Source organism: Homarus americanus, unplaced genomic scaffold (assembly GCF_018991925.1).
Source record: "Homarus americanus isolate GMGI-L3 unplaced genomic scaffold, GMGI_Hamer_2.0 scaffold41027, whole genome shotgun sequence".
Classification (NCBI taxonomy): domain Eukaryota; kingdom Metazoa; phylum Arthropoda; class Malacostraca; order Decapoda; family Nephropidae; genus Homarus; species Homarus americanus.
Window position 1 is genome coordinate 7,496,748 of NW_024745073.1, and position 18,983 is coordinate 7,515,730.

The 18,983-nt window shown below is 42.2% G+C and overlaps 1 protein-coding gene across 2 annotated transcripts in view; it reads left to right on the forward strand.

Annotated features, from left to right (window-relative positions):
- Window positions 1-18,983, forward strand: part of LOC121878429 (N-acetyl-D-glucosamine kinase-like) — a 58,717-nt gene that overhangs the window by 22,859 nt on the left and 16,875 nt on the right. For both annotated transcript variants that reach the window (XM_042384663.1, XM_042384664.1), the window contains exon 3: window positions 6,005-6,103. In XM_042384663.1, the coding sequence (XP_042240597.1) occupies window positions 6,005-6,103 (99 nt within the window). The remainder of the gene's footprint in view (window positions 1-6,004; window positions 6,104-18,983) is intronic.

Below are 18,983 nucleotides of genomic sequence, written 5' to 3' on the forward strand. Positions count from 1 at the left end.
AAATTTTTATTATATCCTTGAAGACTATTTAAGCCAATAGATATATATTTTTTTTAAACTGTTAGAACTTGCTGTTAACCTTTCATAGTTGTTAGGTTTTGTAAATTGATCCTTTTAATCCAGGAAGTCTGACAATGACGACATTATTCATAGTGACTTGTTACATTCTTCCGGGTGATGAAGCCTTACAGTATAGTGTTGTTGTTTGGTCAGATACGTCATTGTGTTACTTGGCTTGACCTGATCTCGTTATTTTGATGCTATTTCTGGAGGTTAACTTTGTGTTGTGTCTCTAAGTTGAGTTCGTACACCTTCATCGTATTAACCTTCGTAAATCTGGGACCAATAATTTATTACAACTTGTTCCTGCCTCCGCCTCCAACACACCGCTACCTTGTGAGTGAGTGAGTGAGCGAGCTATGCCTTGGTGCCTTTATTTTGCGTCTGGTGATGGTTGCCGTTAACTGTTGTATCAATTTCTTCCTGTTGTTGTAACGTTGGTGGCCTGAACTGTCATAGAAGGAGGTCGTTGTTGATTGTAGTCAAGATATTAATGTTAGTCTTCCGGAATATATGAAGACTAGGGCAGGTAACTGTTGTTGAATTGAATTGAAACAGTTTATTTAGCCAGAAAAACACAGATACAGAGTGGATAATAATAACAATATTAACATGGCTGAGCCAGTTGAGAACCTGAGCTCTCCTGTAGGCACCTGATATATACTATACATTTATCTCAAGGAAGTGTTATGTAACGTTTAGTATCCTCTGGAATAGTACAATAGCCTGGTGGTAATGAGAACATCTCATAATGTTACCACGGTTATCACTTCAATATTCATTTATTTCATTTATTTTTTTATTTTTTACTTATTTGTTTAATTATATTATAAGTATATGCATAAATTACAGTGGAATTGAAAAACATAAATATAATGGGGAGCAGTACAACATGGGTTGTACAGTAATAAGGTTGAGCAAGAAGACAGAGCTGTCAGGATTATGTCTAGTTGGCAATACAGTATATTTATTGCAATGGTAATTTCTTATCTATTTACATAATAATTTCCGATAAAACGGTTTTGTTGGTACAATAACAGCAGGTACTGTAAATACCTGCTGTTTACGGTTGTGGTAATACGTATTTGTTTAGGCAGTGAAGCAACAGTTATTACGACCAACGACGTTAACAGCTGTAACAAACTAGGAGTGTTATTAGCCTGTAACGGTAAACAACAAGCTGGAATGTCTGGTATGTTAAAGTTGTAAGCGGGAATAGTTACTAGCATGTAACGGTATTAATGGACAAGGGCAAGAGGCTGGCTGGCAGGGTTTTAGACACCTGGATAACTGCGCCGCCTTCAAATGTCAGCTGACGGGTCCAGCGAGGGAAGTTGGTCCCGCCGCCGCTATAGTGTGCGGAGGACACACACACATACACAAGAGTTCCTGTCTGGTGGAACATTTGCTCAAGGTGTACCACACAAGTGATGACCTCGAGTGTAACCTGGTGTAGTGGCTGAAGGTGGACAGGACATCTTTTTAGGGGGTGGTAGAGGAATGCGAGCATGCACTCTCGGGAGCCATTTTGTCGTGATGGTAAAGGCCACGTGATGATCGTATACAGTATCGGTATATACAATACGTGTATGATGTGGTGAAGAGAGGGAAGATGTAGCTTGATAAACTATAAGTGTTATAAAACGTTTAGTACCTCCAGTATAGTGTGACACAACTTAATCCTGTAACTTCATCATCACTGTGTGTGTGTGTGTGTGTGTGTGTGTGTTTTCACTAGCATGAAGAACTCGTTTTTGTGTACACCATCTTACTACGACTACCCTGTGACTACCTCGTCTGTGAACCTAACCTAAACTATATCCCTCAGGTATACACGTGTTAACCTCGCTATAAATATGTACATTTATTGCTATACTTCTCGAGTACACTGTCAGTATACAGTACCGGCATTAACCCAGGCTCGTCCTTCACTCAGGGTACATCAGTATACGAACATTAACCCAGGCTCGTCCTCCTCTCCTGCACGTGCTTAGTATACACAAGTCCTTGGTCAGACCCACGCACCCACAGCCTCTCGTTGCCATGTCAGATGACCAAAACAACATTGCCCCAGAGATATCAATAAACCGTCGGTAATTGTGTGTATAATGCTGTATTGGTTTTCCTGACATTTTGTAAAAGATTCCAGTGTAAACCAAAACAAAAAAGGGGTTTGAGAGTCGAGTCTATGAAGTACAAAATGGATGAGACAAAATTGTATTATTCTGAGAGTACGGCGTGGTGAGCTGTGGGGTGCTGAGAGTAGGACTGAGACTAACAAAATAAATATGTCTATAAATTAACCATAGTAATGTAGAGGGTGGGTGAGGCGGGCTGGGTGAGGCGGGAAAAACACTCGCTGGGCCCAGGCAGGCAGTCACTCACTCAGGATTCATGCTCATTGTGCTGTTAAATGAGAGGAAAACATCCAAGGCCTCGGGGGGTCGTTGGTGTGCATGACGGCAGAACAACTGGTGATGGTGTGTGTGCAGGCCAGGGTGGTGGTGTTGCAGGTCGGAGTGGTGTGTATGCAGGCCAGAGTGGTGGTGTTGCAGGTCGGAGTGGTGTGTATGCAGGCCAGGGTGACCCAACGGAAGGCTCTCAAGGTCATCTAGTACAACCCGTCCTTTGCTCCCCTCACACACACACACACACACACACACACTATTATTATTATTATTACACTACGGCTACACCTCGTGCATTAAACAATATAACATTTACATCTTGGGCTTGTAACACCACTCGCTGCCCTCCACCACTCACCGCCCTCCTCCACTCACCGCCCTCCTCCACTCACCGCCCTCCTCCACCGCCGCCATCCTCCACTCACCATTTTCCACACCCTCCACCACCCCCACCACTCCCCACCCTCCACCCACCCCCCACCAACTCTCACTCGTTATACTTACACCTTGTATTTGCAACACCGCCCACACTCTCCATCAACCCTCACCCTTTATGCTTATGCTTGTTAAGTTCAGAACCCCAACAATCCGGACCCCAAAAGGCAAACTCCCTCTCCTTGTGTAATTTACCCAGAACCCCCACCCCTTCCCTTACCACTATCACACAAGACCCACTAATGGATTGTAGATTAATGCACTAACCCATTATTCCAATTGATGTAAATATAACCTGGGGTGTGTGTGGGAGAGACAACAAGATGATGGGTGACAGAAATTGATCTAGATATTGGCCCAGGTATTAAGTGTCGGCACCCCCACCTCCTTCAGTGTTAACTTTAAGTGAGATATTACTTCTTCGTTAGTGTCGTACATTTAGCTGGGATAACGGTCTTCTGGTGGGGTCGTGCCTCAGTCAGGTTTAACCCACTTGGGGGGGGTGTTTCTTCATCTGATATCTCTCTCTCTCTCTCTCTCTGCTGAACTTGGTGTGTACAACTACTTGATACAATAACACGATAAAACATTTACAATGATGCAATAAATAAGGACACTTGTAGTTATTATGCTAACACTGACACCACTGCCACCACCACTGCCACCACCACCACCACCACCACTGCCACCACCACCACCCACCACCACCACTGCCGCCACTGCCACCACCACCACCACCACCAACACTGCCACCACCACCACCAACACTGCCAGGTGAACCAGAGTCAGGGCGCCCAAGGTGAGCTAGCTAGTGCAGGTCCTGTAGTGTTTTTACTCCGCCCCAGCGTTTATTTCTCTGGCTCTCAAGTTCTTCACTGTCTTACCTGTTTCTCCCTTTATCATCCTCCGCGAGTGAAGTGTTTCTGCTGTTATAAACGGTTAGGTCAGGTCAAAGTCAGGTGAGGTCAGGTCTTATATACAAGAATTACTTTAGGACTTAACGTGTACAAGAATCTTCAAAATATGCTCACAGAAATGTTTTGTGGTAATTATATGTTGAATTACCTGTCCACCCTAACCGTTTGAGTTTCCCCTGGGAGACAATAGACGACTTTCCTTTTATTAATCCGCTGCGGGTTTGAAGATGGTAGCTCAGGCAAACACCTTCATAATGTTGAATTTATGCCATATATTGCAGGAAGAGGAAGGTGGTTGGAATGAATAGAAAAAATAGATAGATAAACAGGAGGAGTTAGTCACACTAGAAGATGGGAAAGTGACAACGAAGCGCTAACAATCCACGTAGAGATAACTTAAAAAAAAAACCTAAACGAAGCGGGAAGTGATAAAAAAAAAAACTAATACAAATATTTATGAAAATGTAACGAGAGTTTATGAATACTCAAATTGAAGAAAAAAGAAGCAACGAAACATTTTGCAGTAGAGTTTTAAAGAATAAGCAATGACAAAGGCTGGTAACTAGAGGGGAAGCGTGTGGGTGTGTATATCTTGCGTTCGTAGGTGTGTATATCTTGCGTTCGTAGGTGTGTATATCTTGCGTTCGTAGCTGCATTAAATTACCCGTAAATACACACCCGAGCTAATGACTTCAAGATTGTAGTAGGTGGTGCCAAAGACCTCCCTCGGCACTTGACTCCACCGCCCGTGAAACCACAACATAAAGACCCTCACAAGTATTATAATAGTCAGTCAGTCAGGTGTGGAGGAATGCGGCGTCCCTCCCACCCCCGCTGGCCTCTCGTGGTGTGTGTGGGGGGGGGGGGGATGTGTTCATTGTCCAATTTCCCAGATTACCAGAAGATTAATCACCCTTAAAGCTATGTAGGTTAGGTTAGGTTAGGGTAGGTTAGATTTGGCTTGGCTTAGGGTGGTAGATCTCCAGGCAAAATAAACGGGGGGATGGTGTATTTTCGGATAAGATTTCATTTACATTTACACGCAAGCAGATTAACATTTACACGCAGGCAGATTAACATTTACACGCAGGCAGATTAACATTTACACGCAGGCAGATTAACATTTACACGCAGGCAGATTAACATTTACACGCAGGCAGATTAACATTTACACGCAGGCAGATTAACATTTACACGCAGGCAGATTAACATTTACACGCAGGCAGATTAACATTTACACGCAGGCAGATTTACATTTACACGCAGGCAGATTTACATTTACACGCAGGCAGATTTACATTTACACGCAGGCAGATTTACATTTACACGCAGGCACGCAGGCAGATTTACATTTACACGCAGGCAGATTTTTACACGCAGGCAGATTAACATTTACACGCAGGCAGATTAACATTTACACGCAGGCAGATTATTTACACGCAGGCAGATTTACATTTACACGCAGGCAGATTTACATTTACACGCAGGCAGATTTACATTTACACGCAGGCAGATTACATTTACACGCAGGCAGATTTACATTTACACGCAGGCAGATTTACATTTACACAGGCAGATTTACATATACACGCAGGCAGATTAACATTTACACGCAGCCAGATTTACATACACGCAGCAGATTTACATTTACACTTACACGCAGGCAGATTTGGAGATTATTAGATGATAACCTTGCTATAGTAATGGTAAGTGCAGCCAGAGATCACCTTAGGCTTACGGAGAATTGCTTGGAAATTCGTGTTATTTTTGTACAACCAGTGGGTCACTTTTTACCCCTCCCCCCCCCACCCGCCCTCCTCCCCCCCCACCCGCCCTCCTCCCTTTTTTCTAATACGTGTTATTTTGTTCTGTTTTTACTTTTGTCATATTTCCCCTTCCTTAATGATATACTATTAATAGGTAGTGTTGTTGTGAATCTTGACGGATGTTGAAGGTGGTGATGTAACCCGTGTTTTCTATGCATAATGAAATGTATACCTCTATTGTCTATATACATGCTGAAATGTATACCTGCATTGTCTGTATGCATGCTGAAATGTATATCTGCATTGTTCTATATACACGCTGAAATGTATACCTTCCTTGTTTACATACATAGCGAACCAAATGTATAGTTGTTTTATAAATGTACTGACTAAATATCTATCTATCTTGACCTTACAGTTGATGGGTCTGAAGGAATGTCTTGAGAGGATCTGCAAGCTGGTGCAGGACGCCAAGGAGATGGCTGGAGTCTCCCAGGACACCATACTGGAGGGCTTGGTGAGTACTTCCCTCCTGTTTATGTTCAGTGTTGGGATTAACTTGGGCTGGGCTGGAGGTGGGTGGAGGGGTCATATCGGGAGGTCAATGTTGAGGAGATGATATTTTGGGGGGAGCGTACGTGGTGGGGGTGTGGGTGTGGAAGAATGGGATGAAGGGAGAAAGAGGGTGAGGGATGGTGATGAAGGGGGAGGGTGAGGATGGTGATGAAGAGGGAGAGAGACAGGGGTGGGGGATGGTGATAGAGGGAGGGTGAGGATGTGATGAAGGGGAAGACAGGGTGAGGATGGTGATAGAGAGGGAGGGAGGGTGAGGATGGTGATGAGGGGAGGGTGAGGAATGGTGATGAAGGGAGGAACAGAACAGAGGATGGTGATGAAAGGGAGAGGAAGGGTGAGGATGGTGATAGAAGGGAGAGGGTGAGGGATGGTGATGAGGGAGAGAGGGGTGCAAGGGATGGTGATGAGAGGAGAGAGGGCTGATTGGTGATGAAGGAGAGAGAGAGGGGTGAGGAGGATGCAGGTGATGAAGGAGAGAGAGAGGGTGAGGGATGGTGATGAAAGGGAGAGAGGGGTGGGGATGGTGATGAAGGGAGGGGTGATGAGGGAGAGAGGGGGTGTGAGGGGATGGTGATGAAGGAGAGAGAGAGGGTGAGGGACTGGTGATGAGGGAGGGTGAGGGATGGTGATGAGAGCCAAAGTCGGGTTAGTTTGGGAGGATGCAGAATCCTGTGGGATGATGTTGGAGAGAGCCAAGAATGGGGTTACTTGGTTGGGAGGATGCGAGTCCTGTGGGATAGTGTTTAGATATGTGGGTCAAGAAGTGATTTGTGTGTGTGTGTGTGTGTCCACTTATTTTAATGAATGTAAAAGATAACGCCAATAGAAAACGAGAGAGAGAGACACACTGGGTAGTAGTACAGTACATCATTATAGAGGCGTTACGTTCACCATCACATGATCGAGATCACCGTATGTCTTGGGTTAAACTTCTTGTTAATTCTCCCCAATAGAATAAGACTTGACCCACCCGGCCTACACAGAAGACAGTAAATAGTTTGTTGTCTGGGATACTTATTATTTTCAGTATAGTTTAGTTACAATAGTTGCGTTTGAGACTTTGGACCAACTTACCTGAAATAACATTGTTTTTTTCCTTGATTGAGTTACACTTTGCGTACCTGTCAAATCTTCTGAAACAGATTGTATTTAGAAAACACATCTGGTACCATAGCAGGTGGTTGTGTTATGAACAGATGGTGAGAATGAAATCTAAAACGTCAGCAAATATATTGTAAGCCTCTTAGCCGGTTGCGATGTAGAAGTCGTAATAATTGTGAAGCAACACCTCACACGCTTCTGCCCAAGTTCGGGGTCTCCAAGTACCGGTCGAGTTATTGGACATGGAAAGTTTTGGCAAGTGTGATAATTCTGCCCAGAAGCTAAACTTGAGGGAGGATCATAAATATGTTTTGTGCTACGTTAATGATTGTCTGATGACGTGTGGGGGGGTGTGGGGGAGTGCAGAGGAGGGAGCAGGGTGGTGGGGGGAGGGCAGGGTAGTGTATGGGAGGGTAAAGTAGAGCAGGATAGTATGTTTTGAGAGTGGAGTGGGAGAGAGTGAAAGGGAAGGAATGTGAGGGAATGACTGTGAGGTCTGGCAAACGTAAGACCGAGAAGGCTAATGTGTGAGGGTGGGGGGGGGAGGTAAGAGGGCTACTACACCACTGTTAAGTATGTGTCGGGTGTTGTCTCTTCTTCCCACCATAACAATGTGACTGAGAGGAAGTATAATTGATCAAAGTACAGTATGCAGCCACTGTGGACTTAAGAGAGAAGGTTGTTGAATGTGTGACCCGACTGTGGCTGTAATCAGTGGTGGACTCCGCCTGTACAGTAGTTCAGTCTGGCTAGTGGTTGGCTTCTCAAAAATTCGTAGAGTACTGCATCCGTTTTTCTGCAGCTGGAGTTTAAAGGACGCATTAACACATAAGTACTTCAGAATCTCTTCAGCTTCGACGGTATCATTACCAACTTGTTTCTGGATAACCAGCTGAAGAAGAACTTCAACCCAATAGCCTTTGAGACTCCGGGGGCACACACACATACACACACACACACACACACACACACACACACACACACCCACCCCCACACACACCATCAAGGACGTCCCCCTCCTCCAGGCTGCCAGTCATCACGGCATCATTATCATTACTTTCACCAAAATATATAATTTATAACGATTCCATTACAGTGTTAGGACAATAAATTCCTAAATCATAAACGAACCAAAACACAGACTAACGAACATTCATGGTTGGTGTTACTGGTAAGGGAATCACGTTCACGGTGTGGTGAATATGAATGTTAAGACAACACTGGCTTTGTAATTATCTCACGGACGACGATTATGTAAAGTAGAGAGTTTTTGTAATAGATGAAGGAGACTAAGTTCAGTTCCTCGTATGTTTGTTGATCTAATTTGTGCGGAATGTCTGAATTTTTAGTTTTTGCAGTATGTGAGTAATTTTTTTACTGTAAGTTTATGCCCAGATGTTTGTGTGTTGCTTCAGCCAGAATGAAAGTTGTGCACATGTTGTTAATTTTGTTTGTGGTGGTGAGTTGCCTGTCCCTCCCTCCCTCCCTCCCTCCCTTATAAGAACAATCTCAGCCCAATCGTCCTTTCACCTTCCCCCTTCACACAAGACTCGCCTTCATTACTAACCCAACATCCCAGTTTCTCTGCGCCCATGGCAAATCTGACAAACCTCTCCTGTTATGCTTCCTGCCCTTATCCTCCGCCATAATTCCAGGAAAGTACCGTCTCTGATGCCAGGAAGTAGTGACAGTACCTGATGTTAGTGACAGTGTACCGCTGCATCTTAGGCCCTGGCATTTACTAACTTGTGCAAATTTAGTAGTAGTAGTAGTGTTCCTTGTGTCAGTTATTATTGTGGTCAGTTTATCTTTGCATGGGGAAAAGTTTAATTCACTGGGTTGTTCTGTAATGATAGGCTGCAAGTGGGTAACTGTGTGAGGGAGAGAGAAAGAGAGAGGTGGGGGTGTGGCGTGTGGTGGACGTGTAGGTGAACGTGTTGGTCAGGAGGCCCCCTGGCTTACGACATGCAGTGCAGTAGCCAAAGATGATAACGATATTCAATTATTTTTGCAAGATACTCATTTGGTTTGAAGACTCCTAGAGAAAAATGTGTGGTAACTTCCCGTGGCTTAATGACATATGAAGTTGTTGTATTTTGGATCAAGAAATTTGTCGTGTTGTTCAGTCTCTTGCGTGGAGGAGTTTATTAATAGTTACCACCAGGTTAACCTTGGCTCTCTCAACACCTCTCCTGGCAAACAGTCAAGCACTCACAACACCTAACACACACACACACACACACACACACACACACACACTGACACTATTATTACTGTACATCTCTTTAATACTGTTTCCTAGGAAGATGGAGAAGTTGTGATTCGTTTCCCCCAGTCGTTTCACTGCCATTGCTCCCTCTTATCTCCCCGACCTTCACATTCTTGGTTTTGTTCCCTGCTCTTTATGCTGACCACGCATTTCCTTCCTCGGCTGAAGACATTATTAGTTTAGCATATTAGGAGTTTGTTTTATTTACACCCCGTGACCTTGAAGTGTACAGTAATTCACAGAGTTTAACAATACACAGATCTTAATAAGGCCGTGATACTCGAGACTATATTATGATACACTAACCCCATGAACTAGATGTAAGAGAACTCTTAAGTATATGACATGCCTCGCCGGCACTACTTCAGGGCTCTCCCAGCACAAGACTGGTTCAGTTGCATCACAGACGCTGCTGTACCAGAAACTGTTCCTCACCACACTCCTTCACCTCCATTACTTTAGAAATTATTATTGTCTTGTCAACATTAGTCTGCCCAAATTAGTGTGTCAGTTGGGGGTAATTAAATGTTAAATGTATGTATGTATGTATGTATGTATGTATGTATGTATGTATGTACAGTATGTGTGTTTGTGTGTAGCTAAAATTTGAGTTTATTTTTGAGTGATGGAACACTAGTGGACTTTGTGTTACTATTGAATGAATGTGTATGGTAGGGGATACTTGAGTGGTGGAGCAGTTCACACACCACAATATGGAAGGATCATCGTGGTATTAGGTCATTTATCTTAATACACCTGGTCAGTGAGTCCAGATAAGATGGTGATAATGTCCGTTCGTTTGTCGGTTCGTTTTTTTTTTCTGTTCATTAGCAACAGACTCACAGAAATGTAAACACGATTTCTTAAAGTATTTGCATGTTAAGCCCCCTGCTGCTTCGAGTCACACACACACACACACACACAACTCTCAAGGATGGTACTTGTTGAATAAAAGGTCGGTATGTCAAAGGTCAAGGTGGCATAATATTACTCGAAACATCAGGGCACTTCGGAGGAGAGCCAGACAAGTGACCCCCGGTAACCAACACACCAGAGAGCAGCAGTGTGGAAGAGGAAAGTTTGGATGGTGATGGTGGTGGTGATGATGGTGATGGTGGTGGTGATGGTGGTGGTGATGGTGGTGGTGATGGTGATGATGATGGTGGTATGGGAAACACGGCGTCACTTAAGCTGTTTTGATTGTTGTTGTTCTTTGTGTTCTCGGCTCTGAGCTCTTTAATTATTAGTATTAGTGTTATTTACATTTTTAGTATATATAATAGTTTTGGTGTGTGTCTGTGGTTAAATCTTTTGTTTGTGTTTGTATCTGTGTGTGTGTGTGTGCGTATCCGTCTATGTGCGTATCCGTGTGTGTGTGTGTGTGTGTGTGTGTGTGTGTGTTATATTGAACGCAGTGACTCGAAGAAATAGCTGAGGATATGAACCAAATATGTGAGATCATAACAAATATCTTTGGTTGGATTATTATTATCAGTTCAGTCCGCCATAATTATCTTAAAGTTCAGTTGACTGGGAATTTATTACAGGGAGGGGGGGGGGTATGGCTGTCTGTGTATAGCGAGTGTTTGTTAACCTTTACTTATCTTCCTTTACTTTACTCAAGGCTCAGTGGATACATGTTATAAGGTAAGTAATTTTAATGATTGAGCTGCCCGTCATGGTGTGTTTGGCTGAGAGGACTCTGCCTATGATCAGTAACGCACAAGATCACAGATAATGGCCGTTCTCACTTGTATATCTCACTTGTGCTGAAGCTTTTATTTTCATCTCTCACAATTGTAGTGGCTTACTTGCTGTGATGTAATGTATAGTAATGGAGGCACCGGGTCTATAGGAGTGTTCGCTTGAGCTTTCTCGCCCCCTCTGGATAGACTCTACTCTGCTTATACCAGTTAGTTTACAGCAATAAGTCCATAGCTAACTTGTGTGTTGTGTGCTAACGATGTATTTTCACGCCCCGAGTCATCAGTCTCAAGAAACTCGCAGTGAAATTGACCAATCACTTCAACATTATCCTCGGACACGCTGATTGGTGAGTCGCATCGTTACGTTGACCAATATGCTCTCAGGATTTTTTTAATTTGTTTATTATTTTTTTTCAAGATTTTGAGATGTTTGTGACATTAGTGGCTCCTCATGATCCAAAGTATAAGACGCCGACGTCAGTAGTTGGGAGTCAACCTGTCAGTTAAAGTGAGTGTACGTGCACGATGTCAGTTAATTAGAAGTGGGGTGGAGCTGTTGATGGGTTGACTGACAACAAATACTTAACTCAATACTCCAGACACTTTCACTTGAACTGTCTAGGGTGCTCTGAGACTCTAGTTAGTGCTCTACTACTCAACCCTTGAACACATTTTTGCTCCCCTTATGTGCATAGACAGTATACTTTTAGGAATTATTTATCCTTTACTAAGTGGACGTCAAGTTTATCTTGACAGGTCGTGTTGTACAGGTAGTTACGCTACAACCAAAATGATTCTTCCCTCACCCAAAAAAAAAAAAAGTTGATTTTCCTTGGGATTATTTATTAGTAATGATTAGGTTGTCCCCATGAATCTTGACTTCATGTTTGGTGGTCAGAACAGCTACTTGCCCGTTACTGGCCAACCTACGTGCGTGTGTGTGGCGGCAACACGTAGCGACCCTCACCTGACCTACCTCACACTCTCCTGTATCTCTCTCCTTACTGTGACTCCCAGTGTGTGTGTGTGTGTGTGTGTGTGTGGTGGCAACACGTAGCGACCCTCACCTGACCTACCTCACACTCTCCTGTATCTCTCTCCTTACTGTGACTCCCAGTGTATGTGTTGTGGTGTGTGTGTGTATTTGTGATGTGTATGTGTGTTTTATGGTGTTGTAGTTGTGTGTGTTGTGGAGGAATGTTGAAACATGATAATTATTTATGCATTTATTATTCTCAGACAATCTGGTAGATGTTTAGTGAGAACGAAGAACATTAACGGGTGTGGGAGTACCGCTATCAGTGCCAGGCTCCCCACACTGGCTGGCACCCGTCCAGGGCCTTGGTTCTTAGGACGGATAACAATAAAGGTTCTCTGCCTCGTTAGTCTTCTCAGTGATTGTTAGTGATCGTGTCTGTTTAGGTAGAATGCATTTTTTTCTCGCTGAAGTCATATCGTTTGGATGCATTCTTGTATCTTCAGTTACAATATTCACCGCACGAACTATTGTGACCCTGGAATGGGGACACAATATTGGCCAATGTGTCGACGTGACTCATTTCTGTGAACTGTAGGGAGACTAAAAGCGAGCGAACGGTATTTGATGGGGAGGTCAGTATCACCACTACACACCCTCCTCCCCAACCTGCTGTAACCCCGTTCTTCGTCATAAACTACAGCCTGGCATTATACCTTGCCAGAAACACTTTATTCCCTCTCTCCTCTCCCCCCACCCAGTCCTCCTATAGTTATGGAACACCGTGCTGTATAGGGGGTGACCCACTTACGTATGACCCACGCTGATTGGTTCTTGGTTACCGCGACGTTCTGACTGTGATGCGTCAAGTGTGAGAGGAGTGTAGTGTAAGGTGCACTACGTACCTCCCGGTCAGCGAAGACCTACAGTATCGGCTCACTTGAAATTGATAACCTCACCAGCATACATCCTGACAGACTGAGATTTAGCTGCACTTGGCTCACTCGAGTGATATCGGAGGCGCATGCATCTCGGTGCGTGACGGGCGGGCAGTGTCCTTCTCTGTGTTCTCATAACCTCGATTTCTGAGGTTATGCACACACCGAAGTCACTGTTTGAAGATACAGACGACAGGGCTATATACGGGCTGAGTTTGGCGATTGAACAAGGCATATCAAAATAGTGTTGTCATCAGCAACAGGTCAGGCAGTGGCAGTGTGGCATGATGCCAGAACGCACTAACGTCTGTACAACACACTGGTGTAGTGCAATGCTTGAGAGGGGGGCTGTATCGTAAGCAACGTACATCTCAAGATTTACATCCATCATTAGTAAGAACATTAAGAGCACACTTACAGCGAACTCCAGCTTCTTGGGAAATAAAGTGTTGACTTAGTGTGTCAGACAGTGAATGTTAAAAAAACAGGGATAGCAAGTGTGCCGTTGGCTGCGGTGCTGATTGTTGGGCTCATCAAGCATTTGTTGCTTTGTTAGAGATTTTTATGCTCCTATTATCCATGGGATCACTTTGACAAACGGTACTTATGCCGCAAAAACATATTGATGCTGGTATAACTTTATTGTCCTAAATAGGATAACTGGTTATGTGGGAATGTGCAGTTTCGTTCAAGATTCTTCGAACACTGCTGGAGACAGCTGGCAACTCAAGGCCGTTTGTTTACTATAGTACGTAATATAATATAATACGAAACCACAAAACCCAACCATTAATTAAGCAACGGGGAACTAAGTAACCAATCACCAATAACCTTTTACATTCATTCATAATTTTTACTACGTACTATAGTAAACAAACGGCCTTGAGTTGCCAGCTGTCTCCAGCAGTGCTTGGACAATCTTGAACGAGACTGTACCTAATGGCAGTAGTAATAACAGTAGTAGCAATTTCTGGTGTAGCAGTAGTAATTAGTAACAGTAATGGAAATAAGGTCGCAGTAGAGTGCAGAGGAAATGAGTGAGGTGATATTTCCCAACTCTGATAAGGGAGGCATTTGATAAGCGGTGTCAACTCCCCACACACATGTTAAAGTTTTATAAGGTGACTTTCTAGTGGTGTACATGACTCGAAGTAGTAACTTAATGTTGGCTTGTCGTCTACCATCACCACAACTCTCACATTATAACGTAAGTTCACACTCTGCATAAACACAAACAAAATCAATGTCAGTACTAATTCCTTGGCCTTCGTCGCACTCAAACTGTGACGTGCCTTTGCAACGCTGATGACATTATTAATACTGTATAATAAAGTATGCATTTTAACCTACATTCTGCAAGCTTTTGATAGTTATATTCTTATTCATTCTCTTTTGTCGTGTCATTCATTCATTAAATCTTATAATATCATTTTATCATTATTATTGCTGTTATTATTACCGGTATTTCTATTATTTTATTATCGCTTTTCTTATTTTACTATACCTGCACCATTGTCACATTATTATTACCTATTATTATAACATTAATTTTCAAACCTTTCTTCATATAAAATGCATACATGAAGTAAAGAAACATGTTCTTCTTTTCCTGGTTTGTCGTTTCTGCGTTCTTCATTTCCTAGTCATCTTTTCCTAGTTTATATTTCCACAGTTCTTCAGTTTCGTGTTTTATCTTTTTTTTTTCTCACGTGTCTTACCTACTGCCACACCTCTACTTCAATTAACAAACTAGCCAGTACACACGATTACTTGTACATAGACTGCAGGTATGTAAACATTGTACAGTTACCTATACAGTTTAGGTATACAAAAACAGCAAGTTAATTAGACCTAGGGTAGCTAACGAGCCTCCGAGTGGTTGTATATTAAGTGTTAGTTCGAGGTAATCAGATGAAAGTTAACCTCGTCTTAATATTTTAGCTATGGCGTCATGGGATGTTACATCAGATACTGTGTTATATACGCCTCAGCCGGCACGTATACTGCTCCCCCGTCACTAACAGCGTGTGTAGCATCAGCCATTGTGTATACAGTATGATAACTTAAATAAACAGCAGAGGATTGTAATCAAGGGATTTCGTGGAGATTAGGACCCCTTCCCCCTCCTTCGCCCTTATTTCACCTGATAATTAAGCACCCTAATAGTAACTTAAACATTTGGGTTTGTAATCAGGCGAGATCAGTGGTGGACGGGGGGGGGGGTGGTCATCATCTTCAATGGATTATAGTTTAAGATCCCGTTCAGAGTTCGATAATCTGTATTTTCAGTGTTGTTACGAGTTGAAGCTTCTTGGCGGCATGTTACAGTATTAACCAGCTTTAGTGACAACAATTTTGGTCATGTTTATGTACGGTATGTGTTGACTGGTGATACTGTCTTAGTATGTCAGAGTTGTAGTTCAGTATATAAAGGGACGTTGCTGTTAATGTCCGAAGAATGATGTTAAATGAATGGGTAAGGGTTGTTTTAGGGAAGACTGGATGATTCCATTGTTTTGTATTCATAATTTATTACTTTCATTGCCTTTTATTAGCTTACGGAAGCTACGTAATATTACAGCACAATCTCTTTTCCAAGAAAACATCCATACAATATATCGTTGGACACTGCCGTAAGGAATGTCGTAAGAAGTCTCATTGATGTTCAAGAACTTGATATGCATGTGCAGAAAGCCGACCAGAAGCTTAAACCAGGGCTGGAATTGAAGCCTAGTAAACTTCTAGTATTTATTTTCTGTCATCTTGTAGGAGTCATGTTGTCATTTTGAGTGTGTGTCTGTATTTGTACACCCAGGAGCGAGTAGCCTATAGTTTTCTTAACTAATGGATTTTAACATCGTTGGATAATTTGAAGGTCAGATAATAAAAGCTGGTTTTTCCGTCCATTGCCATCTTGGAGTATCGCCTGATGACACCACTTGAAAAATTCATTGATAATACTACTTGAAAATATATTAAAAATACAAAAAGAAAGAAAAGAATGTGTACTTGAGAATGGTAACTAGCAGTGTGTTGTGTTGGAGAGGTGTTTAATGAATTTGTTGTTTGATATAGAATTCGTACATATACTAAGTTTTGTTCATTAGACTAGGATTAGTTTATGCAAAATAACCAGAGCATATTAATATTTAATATAAGTTAGAGTTGCAGGTTTCTGGATCACTAGTCAGCTCCAGTACCACTTCTCTTCAATAGATTCTGGATCACATGAGAAAACGTGGGACGGTGGGAGGGGGATGAAGAAAGGAGGAAAAAAATACGGCAAAAAAAAAAAAACGGAAATATGAATGGCAGTGGTGAGAGAGGGGCCTGCGCTTATCACAGCCTTGACCGTGAACCTGAACGCGTATCTTGATTTTTTTAATTGGCTGCCGTCAATCTAAGCGCATTAGTTACTGATACAGTCGTGGAATGTTATCGGGCGTTAGGCGCAGCTGGCACTAGTCGGGTGGTTAACGAGCCTTGGGTAATAATGAGCACTGTATGTTCTATAGCCTCGAACATGTCATTAAACTTACTGTACCAGGAAGTCTGACGCATTATGACTTCTGAGCGTTTAAAGGTTAATCAGACTCATCACCTTAAACTCGAATGTTATAATTCGAGTTTAACGTGATGAGTCTGATAAAGAACACACATTTTTGTGATAGATAGATGTAATGTCACTTCCAGTTCTCCAAAATATTATATAGGAAAGATCCAAGATGATACAAAATGTATTTGGTAGATTGTTGTGGTAATAGTTTACAAGTGAGACCGATGCTGATAATTACCTTGAATTATTTTTGTTTTCTTACTACCGGTATATATCACTGTTTGTGTCATTATTCTGGTTGTGCTTACAGTAGGTACTACCAGTGTTAGGTAAGGGGAGGTTACATAAAATATTTTTTAGAGGAAGTGTTCAAACCTTACCGGGTACTTATAATCCGGGTAAGAAAATGGTCATAATTGATTAATGATAAGACACTACTGATTTATGAAGCCATAAAAATATAAAATTTAAATACAAATGCGAAACCATGAAAAATGACCAATATATATTAAGCAGGAAAAGACAAAACACTAAATTATACTTGAATTTTATTTAAAAAGACCAAGAATTACAATTTTGATGGAAGAATTACTAAGTAGTTTTAAGCCCAACCTTACTAAGATAAATTTAAATTGATAGCTCATCATATAGTAAAACATTGAACAATAAATAAATTATAATACTTTAGAGTACTGTAAAAATGTTCTTAATTCAAAATAATGTTTATTTTGCAAACTAAAATAACATACTGTAATATAATTAACTGGCAATATTCCTGATAATTTCATAAAGCAAGGGGCAGGCATATTAATTCTACAGTATTGTACCTGTACTATACTGCCAATTTTGTCTTGATTCTTAATATTGTACATACAGGTAGCACACTACATGAGCATTTCCTCTGCCAATATTCACAAATACAAAAATTATATTCATACACCACTTTCTCACTATACAAAACCCATGATACCTTAAGGTAATGTGCTAAGTTTATACTTCATTCAATTCTTAATGTGATAGGTGCTAAATTCCAGTAGTTGGGTCATAATTTACTGTATAGTTAAGTAGGATTTTTTGTTAGTGAACTGATTTCATTTGTTTTAGGAATACATTGGGTAGTGTATTGGGCCCGATGTTGTTTGTTTGCTTCATAAATGACATGCCTGACTATGTACATTCCTCCATACAAATGTTTGTGGAGATGCCAAGATATTTTTGGAAATTAAGAACCAAGCAGACTGAAGAGCTGTAGAAGGATCTTTGTGAGGAATGGTCGAAGAAATGGCTGCAAAGATTCAATGTCACAAAGTGTAAAAGGATGCACCTGGGACGTACCAACGGTAAGAAGGCGTATCATATGTCCCAACAGGATGAAGAAACTGCACTATTTGAGACAATGAGAAGGAACTAGGTGTGTGTGTGTGTGTTGACAATGAGCTGAAGTTCTCTGGCCGTTGCGAGAAGGTAAATCGGGCAACTAAATTATTAGGTCTTGTAAGAAGGTCGTTCAGATATCTAGAAGGTCCGTCCCTTGTAACGATCTTCAAAAGTGAAGTGCTTCCCCATCTGGAGTAGTCACCCCAGACTGTCAGTTGATTGAAAATGTCCAAAGGAGGGCCACCAGACTGGTGCCTGCACTATGGCACCTTAGCTACCCTGAGAGATTGGAGCGCCTGAATTTGCGTAGCTTATACTACAGACGGGCAAGGGGAGACCTAATTGAGGTGTATAGGCATCTCAAAGGGCACTACTCAGTCGAGTGCCTTTACCTGGAGCTGGCGGACGCTTGCCACACAAGGTGTCACAGCTCAAGGATGAAGAAGCCGCAAGCCCAGAAAAGTGTGAGGGGTAAATTTTTTGGAGTGAGAGTTGTGAACTCTTGAAATAATCTGAGTGTTGTGATGGCACCGAGTGGGAGCTCTTTCTAGACCAGACTTGACAAGCACTGGAGCAGGTTCAGATAAATTCAGGAGCCTGTGCATACCCAGTACAGTACTTGCCAACAGTGCGTAGCAGAGACGTGACCGATGACCCAAGTGGCTAACGAGCCGATCAATGGTGAAGGGGATAAAAGTAAGTAAAAAGTAAAGCATAAAAAACGATAGAAAAAATACAATACAGTACTGTACTGTGATTTTATATTCTCCGTCAAGAGGAAAAAGCAGTACAGGTCAGTAGAGTTTTGTGCTCTTTTATCATGTCTCTTAGTGCTCTCTTTTGAGTTTTAGTTAAGCAAGTTGCCTTCTCCCTTGAAAAAGAAGCTTTACAACCACCA